Below are 13,642 nucleotides of genomic sequence, written 5' to 3' on the forward strand. Positions count from 1 at the left end.
GCTGAGTGCTATAACGCAAAAAATGACGTATTTGTATATATCACATGTTGATACCTGTTAAGCAGAGTAATAAATGTTACACATCTATACCATACAGTTTTTGCTTAATGCATCTATGTTCTATGGGTTTGATTTTTGAATATCGCGCGCGCATTCGATATTTCGAGAATCGCAATATCGCGCTTCGATATATTCGGATTGGCGCATAGTTCACGGCCAAGTTGGCCGGGCCAACGAGCGCGAGGTGACCGGAACTACGTTTGAATTGCGCTGTATTTCTCGCGCGCAAATATTGTAAGTCGTAAAGTATCTCGAGCGTTAATTGCGATAGTACATGAGATAAATATCCTGTATCAGAGAAAATAACATGTGAAAAACTCATCGCCGCGTTTTTGGACGGTGATGCACAAAGGGATCACTAACATGTTTACAAGTATTCCCATACGTTTTTAGTTCTACATAAAACAAGTACGTATAACTCAAATATACATTGAGTAAATATGTAATAAATCTTTTTTATATTATGATTCGCGCTTGAATGTTTGAATATGAACGTTTTTATTGCTTTTTCGTTATTATTTTTTACGTTATATTTTCAAAAAGATTTTAAAAAACTAAACAATCAAGTAAGTGTAGTTTATACAATACAAATTCTTGAGAGCAGTGCGTTACGAGATGATGTAAATTGCAAAATTACAAGATCGCGAGAAGGAAGAAAGCAAACGTGCAGATTTTAATTTAACACATTGGAACGAAATGTCGGACAGAAGAAAACGTGCGAGGATCGACGATCGACTATGATGTGCAATTGTTATGTCTGGAACTAGCGAGAATCGTCTCGGGCGAGTCTCACGGATACGGAAAATATTTTCGGATATCCCGTGGAAACGGTATCTCTGGAAACCGTCGATAAAATTTCCCGCGATTTTCGGGATTCGAAAGTGTTGATAAAAAGAAACAATTTGAACGCGGAGCGAATTCTTCGCTGATGTGCCTTACTGTTTTTCAAGAAAATTGTACGTACACGCAAAATGCAATGACACGCACGGAGGCGGACGAATCTCAATGGTCTTACTGTTTTGTCGGCTATCAAGATGCTTTCTGTAAGTTATCAGTTTGGGAAAATCATCTTTGAGACTATATCCTTTCTTCCTTCGTCTCGCTCACAATTTACACGCTTTCAACGCAGTAAAAGCAGACATGTGGTAAAGAATAAAAAATTTGCTCATGTACATTTATAATGTGTACATTTTAAATATATAAAAATGATAAAAACCAGGTATATATATTGTAATGATATATATTATTAATTGTGAAAGTCTTTTTATATAATTTATTTTTTATATAAATTATGTAATAATTTTTTTTTATATATACACACATTATTAATACATTATATACATCATAATTATATATATATTATTTGGAAATAACACAAGTATGCATAATTTTGGACAAAAAAATAGAAAAGTAGGAACAGCTGGTCTTTAATTACGTCATTGGCGCAACTGCGCGCGCAGCGTTTTCTGCGCGCTGCGCAATGGCATCCGAAAGCCGCATTATGACACGCGGGCACGCGTTTCTCATCGTAGGGAGCGATTACCGGAAACTTGTCTTTATCGACTGAATTTTTCAGCCGATAGTGATTTGATCAGAAACACTTGTCAATGCCGATTATTATTACGATTTAACGTTCATATCTCAAACTAATTTTCGCAACGCGTACGCGTTTTTGTGGCGCGAGACATTCGAAATATATATATGTTATATTTCTTAAACACCGTTGCGTTGTAATAACGTAATAAAAAGGTACTTCTCTCATCGCATTGCAAATAAAATCAGTTAAATCGCGTTTTTTTAAGACTTCTTGAAGAGAAAAATAAAAAAATTACTTAATAGCTTAGAGAAAAAAAGCACAATTACATGTATAAAGAAATTGTGTAGAAAGATTATGTTATATTTGCAATAAGATATATTGTATATTTATATATTTCTCAAAAATAATACGCAATATTTGAGAGATATAATATTAATTCACGCACTGAACGCTAAACGATGAAAAATAATTTTTAATTTCATGAATAATAATTTTAACGCGACGGAAAACAATGCCCGCGGTACGACATTTTTATACGCACGGCCCTGATCGTGACGCGGTCAGTGATGCCGTAGTCAAGGCGACCGTAGCAGCAGACAAGCAACACTACTCCGGCCAGCCGTCCACAACAAAGTATTGAGGTTCGTCGGAGTGTGTCGCCCCGCGCTCTTTTTCGCGCTTTCTGCCGGTGTTGTGCGAGCGAGCGCAACCTACGAGGCCAATCTCAGTTTCCTGGGTGATAAGTCGCTTACAAGAGCGAGGAAGCAACGAGTCGGTTGAGCAAAGGAGTGCGCAAGAGAGAGCAAGAGGGACTGAGAAGGGGAGAGAGAGAGAGAGAGAGAGAGAGAAAGAGTGCGTCTGACGACGACGACGACGACGACGGCGACGGCGACGGAAAATCACGTCGTTCGGTCGCGCAAGTGCGCCCGGGCGCTCTTACTTCTCAGCATACACCATTCATGAAGACAGGTGAGTGAGAAACGATTCAGGCAGATTTAATCGGATGAACCGTCCTCCGCAGAATCTCGTATCAGGCCGACGGACACGTCGCCGTCGTCGCCTGGCGAACATCTCCGTAACAGCTGATGCGGTTTCATTTGTAGACAATTGCAGAACATGTTTGTAAGTATAATTGCAGAAAAGTTCGAAGAGACTGTCTGTAAACAGGGTTTTAAATTTTTAGTGATAAACATGAAGCACAAGGATACTGCTTACTGAAATCAAATAACAAATTTGTTTGATTAGACATATATGTATAAAATGTTCTTAGAAAATAATATTGTTAAAGCAACTATGTGATCTATCTCTTTAAAAAGAAACAAAAAATTTGAGCCAGCTAGACTTCTTGTCTAATTGTTTTATATTTCTTTATTTTATAGTAGATAATTTTAACTTTCTCTTTTTATATATATTATAAATACTTTGTGTACATATAATGTTAGAAAATTAGCATATGAAGATAACAGGATAAGATTTTTGCAGATCATTGGCTTCATAGATTCCCCCAATTCGTAATGCATTGGTGATTCCATTATATCATACTTTCTATAGGGGAAATCTAATCTGTAGAAGAGCTATATAAGAATTCCCAATTAAAACAGGCTTATCAAGTATATCAATGAGTTCTCCTAACTGTAACTTAAAACTTTTGGTAGTTGATATCTTCAGAGAGAGAAAGAGAGGATAAAATTATATAAAAAAAATTGTTTGACTTCCTTCGCAACAACTTACTTCAAAATTAATCAGAATAATTCTTGGAAGTAGTATTATCATAAATTATGTGTTGGTACTATATTTAATTTTTGGATGATTCACACTTTGATATAAATTTTTTTTTCCACTAATGTTTGTCATTTGATTTCATGCTATCTACTTCTTATCTTTGCCATTTCACTTTTCAACATCTGCATAAGTTCTCACCCTCTGAGTGAGTTTATCTCATTCCAGGTGCATTATTTCCATAAAAAGAAACAGCGTCGAGAAGTAAATGATATTATGTGTGGAAAAATAATTTGTAGATACAGAGTCAATATAGATTTAAGCACACATTATTTTGCATCTAAATTATACAAAAAAAAAAATATATATATATATATAAACAGAGTATATATAAAGATACGTTATAGGCATATGGATAGAAAGAAGTAAAGAACAGAAGTTTATTCCCATCAGCCATGCATAACAGAGGCCAGGTGCACTTATGATATACGTTTCTGTAAAGGTAACAAACACATAGACTGTCATATCAAGTCTGCTTGTAACATTTGCAGTAACTCTATGTACTGGATATCTCCCTTAGTCTAAATATAATGATAAAAGTGTCCAAAAAATAACAGAAAGAACAGATGTTCTATAATTTAATTTAGATAGAAGACAACATGTGCCAACAACACATGTAATAGTTATGTATATTGAAGAGAATTTTCCAGAAATTTTTTTTTATTATAAAACATTTAAAGTTGTAAAGTATACGTATAGTTTTAGGCAAAGAAAAATTTTCTAAGTTATTTTTTATACACACGTACGATGATCTTAAACTTTACTGAAAATCAGAATTAAACAGAATCATGTTGATGTAATATTAGCAGTTTTTTTTCCTCTATATCAAGTTTTCTTTATTAAGCACCGATTGCTGCAGTGTATCAAAACAGAAAAAAACTCTAGATCGTGTTACAATATCAAGTAACGATGTTATGATATTCTCATCAAAATACAAGTCATAAGGAGGGAGACTTCTGTGAAGCTTATGCTACACAATATACCATGTATTCTATATCAAGATCTTATTGATAAAAGAAACAAAAATTCATTTATTTCTTTATTTTAATAACTAATAGTATAGAATTAAATATCTACGCATATAGAAAGAGAAAAATTTACGCATGCCTTCTTTCAAACATAAATATAGAAGCATCCGTGAGCTGCTTATTATCAGTCCCCCTTGGCCATCCTTAGCGAAAAGAGGGTGCTCGCACAGTGCTCAGGATAATTCTCTCTAATTGCTTTCGTGATCCAACCGCCTTCATTGATACCAGTTTCAACCCCCTTAAAGCGAGCCGTGTGTCCAGTCACGCGTGCCGCGCTTTCTGGGGCCACCCCCTTCGCCCTCCCACTCGCAGCAATTTCTTTCCCCTTGATACATTGTGTTCGGTACCTGCCGCCCCAACAGGTACCTCGGTGCAATAAACCATGATACACGCGCGTAATAATGGCAGTGACGTGGTACGTTTGTATCGCGAGCCCGCTTACGGGGCTTCCCTTTGATCTGCGGATTATTGAATGCGCCACACCTGCGGGAAAGTACGGTACAATTGTGAACGAGCCGCGATATAGGTTAGGACGGTGGCCGCCGCGAAACACGGCCGGGAATTTTACGCATTGTTGTTGCTCGATGACCCTTTCCGGGGCACTGTTGTTTACGAATTGGTTCTCGGGAACCCGGCGGATGAGAAATTTCGCTTTGAGATTTTAGAGCGTTTTTTGTAGCGTTTCGCTTTTCTCGCTCTCTAGCGTCTACTTATGGACGCATTTGCTACTATATTAGCATCTTCAGGTGAATGAAATTTATTGACATTCTCACATAGTCACTATATAAAATATTGTTAAGAGTTCCATTTGTAAAATAAAAATTAAAAATTAAACTAATACAGAATAATATTTGACAAGATAATCTTTTTAATAAATGAGGTTTAATATGCAACTAATGTTGAATGTTTTCAAGCTGTATAGTTTTTTATAATGTAATAAAAGAAAAATTTTTAATAATTTGGTCGTATATTTCTTATATTAAACAGTACATTGTTTATCTTATGAATAAATTAACTTGCATTTTTTCCCATGAATATAAATTTAAATTTTAAATATGTATCTTGATTGGATAAATTGATATTAAAACAGGGCTTGTGTGTGTGTGCAGAAATAAGTACATTGTTCTTAAGAATCTTGTCACTCGCAGAATCCGGCAGGAAGATGTTATTGATATTTAGGCAAGAGGGTATATGCGCACATCATTCTGTTGTAGACTCGTCTCTCCAGCAGCGGGGAGATAGCAGCAGTGGTGGTGAGACAGTAGGCGTAGAGAGAGGTGAAGGAGTGATTGCCATGACTACGACGGGAGCCCAGTACGCTCTCGCAGCAGCATCCACCGGGGCTAACAACAGTGGGGGTGGCTCAACGGCAGTAGGGGTGGATTCCAAGCCAAGCGTGGTTGTCGTGACTACTACTTCCAGTTCTAGCGGTGGTGGTAATGGTGCACAGACTCAGTCAGGCAGAGGCCAGCAGCTTATCACAGTCGTGACAAGCCCAGATCCCTCCAGTCCAAGCAATCTGCAACCTATCCAGGTTGGTGATATTATTCTTGTTATCTTTGCACAAATCATGTCTTTTACTGTGATTACCAAGGAAAATTACTCGTTCTTCAAGAATTTTCTAAGCATCGTGAAGATAATCATATGTCAATATTCAGCAAAATATAAATTTGACATATTTTCTTCTCTCTTCCCATCTTTGAGATATATTTGTGCATTTTCTTTTATTGTGAAATTGGTGAGAATACAAGAAATATATACAATAGAGTAAAAAAGATATACGAAAAAAATTATTACTGTAACATCTGTTTATAACACATATTCTGTAGGTGTTGTACAACCAATCTGATAACACGTTTGAACCATCTGCTCTTAGCAACTGATAACAGAGTGATACATGCACAAATGTTGAAGTAAAATCCAAATTCAGAGTTCTTTCAGAATTCTTCAAACTTACGTTGCATAAAAATACTTGTGTTTTGTATAGAAGACATGTTTGATTTCTTTTTTTGTTTTTTTTTGTTTTTTTTTGTTTTTATTACAAAAACAAGTTGTGGGCCAAGAGAGCACGCATACTATAAATAATAATTTAGTTATTGGTTCAGGATCCACTTGAAACAGCTGCAGATTCTTCCAACGGCTCGGCAGGTACACCGTCACATGTTACAGCACAAGTAGTGGTTAATACTACTCATTCAAACCAGCACACATTAGTGGATTCTGACGCCGCATCTACATCGGCCGGTACTATTGTCAGTGATTCACCGCACTACATAACAGTCACAGGTAATAAACAAGTAAAATGTATTTTCTATCTGCAATTCAAATTTTAAGAATTGATCCTTGCTTTCACCTTACTGCAACATAAATATTTAAAATACAAGAGCAAATAAAATTGTAAATAGCTAAGTACAATAAGCTGCAAGTACTTTTCGATTGTACAACAAACTGCGAATAAGTTTATTGTTTGCGGTGAGTATATGGGGATCAGTTTGAAAAATTATAGTGTTTGAGTAGAGATTTGGCCCTTCTATGCTGCTGAAAAATATGCACTTCTGTATTTCTACTCTGACCACAATAGGCACCAGTGATACAACATCCTACGCGTCCCTCACATCGGCTGTAGGTGAGGGCAGAATATAAACAGCATGCTTTATATGTTTTTATATTTATATAGTGTTTATCTTCTATATAAATTTTACAATTTTGTAGAGACTCACGAAGAGTCTGTGAATTAATTTTAATTTCATTAATCAATATTATATTATGTTTTTCGCAATTGTTTCTCTATGTCTCCAACGGATTTATGCGTGTCACGTTGTAAACGAGATACGTGAATATAAAAATTGTTTGATTTAAAGTAGTTTTGAAAAATAAAAAAAAGAACTACTTTTATTTTATTTGTTCGTAGGTTTAAGACAGTTTTACTGATTTTTGATGGTGGAAAAAATTCCAAAGATTACATTTACAGTGATATGTTGATTATATTTGTTGTACTTGATGTGTAAGTCGGTTATATCTCAATTGTACATAAGCTTTATGTGTCGATTATATACATATACACATATATATGTATAAAAATGCACGATGTATTCCAAATATATAAAATCACATTCTCTGTTTCAGTGTCTGGTGACGGAGAGGCAGTGGGGTCCGAATCAGTATCTCATCCAACTTATGTTCAGTATGTTGAAGGGGATGGGTCCACGTATATACCGACAAATGGCCAGATGTGAGTTGATATTGAAACGTTAAAAAGAGCATTGTTAATTAAACCATTTAAAAATATAAAGTTACACGAACTCTGTCACATTTATTTTCTACGGTAATAATAATCATACACATATTTCTCTCATTTGAAAAAACACGTCTTTTACTACACGTCTTGTAATGCACATTACAAAGCAGTTTGCAAATTTAAAAATATTATTAAAACGTTTAGTTCTCTTAGTAAAGTAAATTTATGCAAATTAACCAGCGCGTACTTTACAAGAATTGATTATCTTCTTGAATATCACAGAGCTTTTTTGTTATCAGATTGTTCTGAAGATTGAGTTTCTATTTTATATTCTACTTTTATCATAAGATCAACGTAAACACTTTCAAATTGCGAATTAACCGCAAAGTTTTACAAATCACTTTGTTACGATGTTTTTTTATGTTAATATTTCACAGGACATATCCTGTTTATGCTGTCGGAGAAGCAGGAACGATGTACACACCGGCTTCCGGTCAGTACTACACTCCGGCAACAACACCAGTAACATATGCGCAGGTAAAAAACATTTTACATTCGAATACTTATGACCTAATAGCAGTCGTAACAATTACAATATCGACGCCTAATTTTATTCCAAATTGCGTTAGGGCTCAAATTCGACTACCGGACAATTATTATCACAGGGGAACGGCACGTACTTGATCCAGCAGAGCGTGGTGGATGGAGACCCGACCACTCAAGCACTCATATCTGCGGCTGCTGCGGCGCGCACTAGCCCGCAAGAGGAAGCGGCGGTAAGATTATGCATGTCTCACAATTTACGTCTTTCTCTCTTCTGCTTTTCTCTTTTTAGAAGCTGAGCAAGTGCTAGTTTCGGATACATTGAATGAGAGATTAATGCAATATAGAATATGTATTTTACGTGTCTTATCTCTGCAGGCATGTGTTCTGCATGATCGTACGAGTTGTCGAAATTTTGTCTCAAATTATTTACACACACAGTATCAAAACTATGTAAAAATATATATAACTAAGAATTTATTTGGTAAGATTAGAATTGAGATTTTTTTCTTTCTAAGAAATAAGCAAATTTTACATTAAATTTTTATTTCAAGTGACATTTTGTAGATATTTTGTACAGATATGTACAAGTGTTGATATATTCAAATTTTGAGATAACTCGTATTCCAATTCATTCCAACTGTTGTGATAGTTTGCAAAAACAAACCTGTAAAGTATTCAAGATAACTTTATCAAGTACGCGCGAGGGTTAACAAAGCATCGGTGTGTTGGGTTGTTCAATAGGAAGCTGTGGTTAGCGGGGGTGGCGGGGCATACTTGATCAGCGGTAATTCTGGAGGTACCAATGTCACCGTGGAGGAGGCTGCAGCGGCCGCGGCTGCAAATATGACGCATGCCACTAGAGTCTCCCAAGCCACCGTAAGCCAAAAAACTCAGTTTTCTGCTTTGTTTGATTGACATACTAATTATTCGGTTTTTAATTCTATTTTTGGCATGTATATTAATTGATTTGCCTTGAAAATATAGTTTTAATATATGGTTAATGTGTAGTTCAAGTTTTAAAGATTTTTTGTTTGGAACTTTTAGAGAAAAAAACATTTGCAATTGATATTGAGAAATGGTTGTGCAACTAATATTTATATGTGTTTGCTGTTAGTCAATAATAGTTTTAATAAAATATTTTTTTATACATAGAACATACAATATTCTTTTTTGTGCATAGAGTAGTATTATATAATTTTTTTATCTCTCTCTACATATATATTTAAATATATTTAATAAGTAAACATTAATTGCAGTAAAATAATTTGTTATATTCTTTTTTTATTTGTATATTATTTTATTTTTGTTATTCATAATATATTGTCAATATACTATATTTATTATGTGAATAAAGTTAGTATGCATATAAACAGATGCAGTGGTTGTTGGAAAATTACGAAAATGCTGACGGTGTTTCTCTTCCAAGATCAACTCTTTATAATCATTATATACGACATTGTACTGAAAATAAATTGGATCCTGTGAACGCGGCCAGTTTTGGAAAGTTGATACGCACTGTGTTTATGGGCTTGAGAACTAGACGTTTAGGAACAAGGTGAGACAAAAGTTTCAAAATTATTTAAAAGATCTCAAGAAATGTCAAATTAATACATTATATTACATTGTGTTTCGATTTTTTTTTTTTTTTTTCAATTTTAGGGGAAATTCAAAGTATCATTATTATGGGATTCGCATCAAACCAAATTCACCTCTGATCATGTTGAACGAGGATGGTACACCGAAGCAGCAGCAGAGCGCGAACTCTCAAACTAAGCGTTACAAATTCTCTAATCAAAAGCAAGAATCATCTTATGAAAATAACAATACGCATGCTAATGCAAATATCTCTACCAATTCCTCGCCGCCGCATTATCATCAGTATCTCGGTGAAGCGAGTGGTGCTATTCCTGATTTTCCGGAAATCTTTATCAGTCACGATTCGACACTGCCAGAGGATTGCACGCTCGAGGACATCGATACGTTTCGCAGCATATACAGAGAGCATTGCGAAGCGTTTTTGGACGCGGTGTTGAATTTCGAATTTGCCACGGTAGAGAGCCTCTGGAGAGAATTCTGGCGCAGCCAGGACAATAATAACGGTGACGAGTGCGAAGAAGAGAAGTATTTATCAAAGTAAAGATCCTTTAGCTACTTAAATTTTTTATAAATGTCATATACTGAATATATTTTTATACATTTGCGTCATATGTACATAATTAAACATATAAAACTTATATACGCAATTATATATTGTATGAAATTTTAGCATAAAAAAACAATTTTGATCTTTCAGAACCAAACTATATCAGATGTGTAAGTGTACGGGAGTACAAGATTTTATCAAAAAGGTTGACTTTACGTTCTATCAGAATCTAGTTGAAGTATTAATACCTAATGTATTGCGACCAATACCAAGTATGTTGCAGTGTTCATTATATCATTACTTTGTTTAGTAATTTATACATTAAAACTTTTGTTTTTCTTTCTGACTAGGTTCTTTAACGCAGTCTATTCGAAATTTTGCAAAAGGACTAGAATCTTGGTTACAATCAGCTATGGCCGACTGTCCTGAAGAAATGACACAAATTAAGGTATTTGAACTCATAGCAAAAACTATTTTTAAATATAAGATGATTTTTTGAAATTTAAAATAATACTTGTGTGTGTGTGTGTGTGTGAGTGATATGATATTATTGCTGATTGCAGTTGACTGCAGTGTCAGCTTTTGCTCAAACTTTAAGGCGTTACACGTCATTAAACCATCTTGCGCAAGCTGCGCGTGCAGTACTTCAAAATTCGAATCAGATAAGTCAAATGTTGGCCGACTTGAATCGCGTTGACTTTCATAACGTACAAGAACAAGTAAGTTGATACGTGAACGCCTATCGAAAATCTGTCTACATATTCTGTATTTGTCATTAATTTAATATACGTATTTAAAATGTGCGTGTTTTTACAAGTATATTGTGTGCATACTTGATTATGTTATATATATTATAGGCGTCTTGGGTGTGTCAGTGTGATTATGGGATGGTAGAACGTTTGGAGACGGATTTTAAAGCAACGTTGCAGCAACAAAATTCTCTGGAGGATTGGGCGATTTGGTTGAAGGGTGTTGTGACGCAAGTGCTAAAACCATTTGAGGAAAAACCTACGTTTGCTAAAGCTGCGCGTCAGTTTTTACTCAAGTGGTCCTTTTATAGGTTTTTATCTGTTTATTATATATATATATATATATGTTTACAATGATGAATGTTTTACAAAAGTTTTTAATTGTTGCGTTCTTTGTAGCTCAATGGTTATCCGAGATCTCACTTTGCGAAGCGCAGCCAGTTTCGGATCTTTTCACCTTATAAGATTACTTTATGATGAATACATGTTTTATTTAATAGAGCATCAAGTCGCGATTGCAACTGGCACAACGCCGATAGCTGTAATGGGAGATGTTAGTATACTTTATACACTTTCATCACTATGTAATTGTTTTAATTATAATGTCTTTTTTTTTTAGTTGCAAGTAAAAATAAGATATATATATATATATAAATAATTATTTTTATATAATTATCAATTTTATATATCTAGTATGTGTATATTACGGTATATATATTGCATCAAAACAAAAAAAAGAATTGTTTGTTTCAGAAAAGTCAAAACTGCTCTTTGATCAGCAATTTTGGGACAACGTCTAACGGAGGTAAGATTTTCGCCAAAAAAAAAACTTTCTCTTCTATAGGACAATTATTGTGAGGTAAATGAAAAAATCATATGTGTGAAATGTTATTTTAGATACATCTGATGCGAACCAACAGAAACGTATGAAGCTAAGCTAACTGCGTGCCTACGCCCTTTAGTTTTGTGAGTAAACCGGTTAGTGTACGAAAGTACGAATGCTAGCACGAAAGCATGCAGGCCTACACTATATGCTGTTCCATGAGAAAATAATCTCAATTGTTTTATTTCCGATATTATTCATCACTGAGAATTGTGAATAAACAAACTACAATAAACAAACGCATTTATGTCGGTGCATATCTACGATACGACAAACGAATTCTCTTTTTCTCTGAGATATGTCCTTGTAATTATCTTACAGATCTGCTTTTCTTTACTGTCAAAAGTGCACAAAGATCGTAAAGGATTATTTTCTCACGAAACGGTGTATACAAAGAACATACTAGTCTCGTAAATTATTATTTTGTATAACGTAAAATTATAATTACGATTTATAAAAAAAAAAGAAGAGAATTTTTGCATAACGCCCATGATGTATACAATTTAAGTAAGTCTGTGTGATATAAGATATATAATAATAAAGAGGTATTGTGTATTCCGCAAAGCTCTTGCCTCATAATACAGATGCGGTGCAGAATTAAGGTATCGCTGGCACGATGTTTAGTACGTTAATCGAATGTATGTCGAATCTAGTCGAAACACATCTTTGGGGAAAAGAGAAAAAAAAACGTATATACGGGACCATGAATTTATCATGCCCTCGCTAGAAAAATAATGTGAAGCCCACTTGATTGTGTTTTCATATTTATTATATTTATTATTTTATGTACAGATGCATTTACTGAAATGTGAATAGTTCTACTTTTCTACATGTAAAAGATTCGGATGTAAAAAAACGGCATAATACATATCAAATGTTACTTATTCCGGCTTTACACCCGAATCTCTCGTGTACGTATTTATATATATATATATATATATATATATATATATATATATATATATATAAAATAATTTATAATTCTAAACTGAATTTATATATAATGATTCATGTATGTGATATAATTTTACATATTATTAAAACTTATTTATTATGTTATATACCTATGTATCGATGCGATCGATACCTTCTATTAAATATTTATATATGAGTTAGTAGTTATTAACGATAAATTTGTTTTGAATAAAATTTCTGACACGTCCTTCAAATATACATTGAAGAAAACTAGATTGAGTGGGCTTAAACCGCAAACATTTCTCAACGTGTGCAAAGGAAAACGCGAGAAATCCGAGAACATCGAGAGAGCAAGATCTTGACTTTTTGCTCGCGAATTCCGATTTGTACAGATTCACGTGCAACCAATTACAAAAATCCGCCCTACCGACGGTAATATGTCAAAACTATTCCTACCGAAAGATAGAGGAAAATTATTATAAATATATATATTATTATATATAATTGCTGTGTAAACGGTATATAAACTTTAAAGTTAACACATATATCCGACATTCATATTTTTTAACATAAAAAATGTATTGAGAGAGAGAGAGAGAAAGAGATCGTGCATCGAGCTCGGTGTGAAAGTTTCGTTTGATAGCAGTCTCTGTTGCAGTGCGTTACTATTCTCGGTATAATTAAAACGAATAGTACAAAAAAAAAAAAAAAAAAAAAGAAATTGTGTAAAAGAAAAAGAGGAAGAAGAGAGAGAAAGACGTGAA

At 34.2% G+C, this 13,642-nt stretch overlaps 1 protein-coding gene across 12 annotated transcripts; it reads left to right on the plus strand.

Annotated features, from left to right (window-relative positions):
• The first annotated feature begins 249 nt into the window (after positions 1–249).
• LOC109856153 (DNA-binding protein RFX2) lies at positions 250–12,876 on the plus strand. 12 transcript variants are annotated; one of them, XM_020431118.1, is made up of 18 exons: positions 250–468; positions 665–1,103; positions 5,619–5,938; positions 6,498–6,690; positions 6,986–7,030; positions 7,531–7,636; positions 8,080–8,179; positions 8,308–8,418; positions 8,930–9,064; positions 9,562–9,743; positions 9,848–10,321; positions 10,482–10,603; positions 10,682–10,779; positions 10,895–11,050; positions 11,189–11,391; positions 11,480–11,633; positions 11,834–11,885; positions 11,978–12,876. In XM_020431118.1, the coding sequence occupies exons 2-18, from the start codon at positions 989–991 to the stop codon at positions 12,019–12,021; spliced, it is 2,610 nt and encodes an 869-aa protein (XP_020286707.1). In that variant the 5' UTR covers positions 250–468; positions 665–988; the 3' UTR covers positions 12,022–12,876. The 12 variants fall into 12 exon arrangements, with proteins under 12 accessions (XP_020286707.1, XP_020286705.1, XP_020286703.1 ...); XM_020431116.1 differs by having other exon boundaries at positions 6,510–6,690; positions 8,272–8,418; XM_020431114.1 differs by having other exon boundaries at positions 251–468; positions 8,272–8,418.
• The last annotated feature ends 766 nt before the right edge of the window (positions 12,877–13,642 follow it).

This window comes from Pseudomyrmex gracilis, unplaced genomic scaffold (assembly GCF_002006095.1).
Source record: "Pseudomyrmex gracilis isolate BER0280 unplaced genomic scaffold, ASM200609v1 scaffold_109, whole genome shotgun sequence".
NCBI lineage: Eukaryota > Metazoa > Arthropoda > Insecta > Hymenoptera > Formicidae > Pseudomyrmex > Pseudomyrmex gracilis.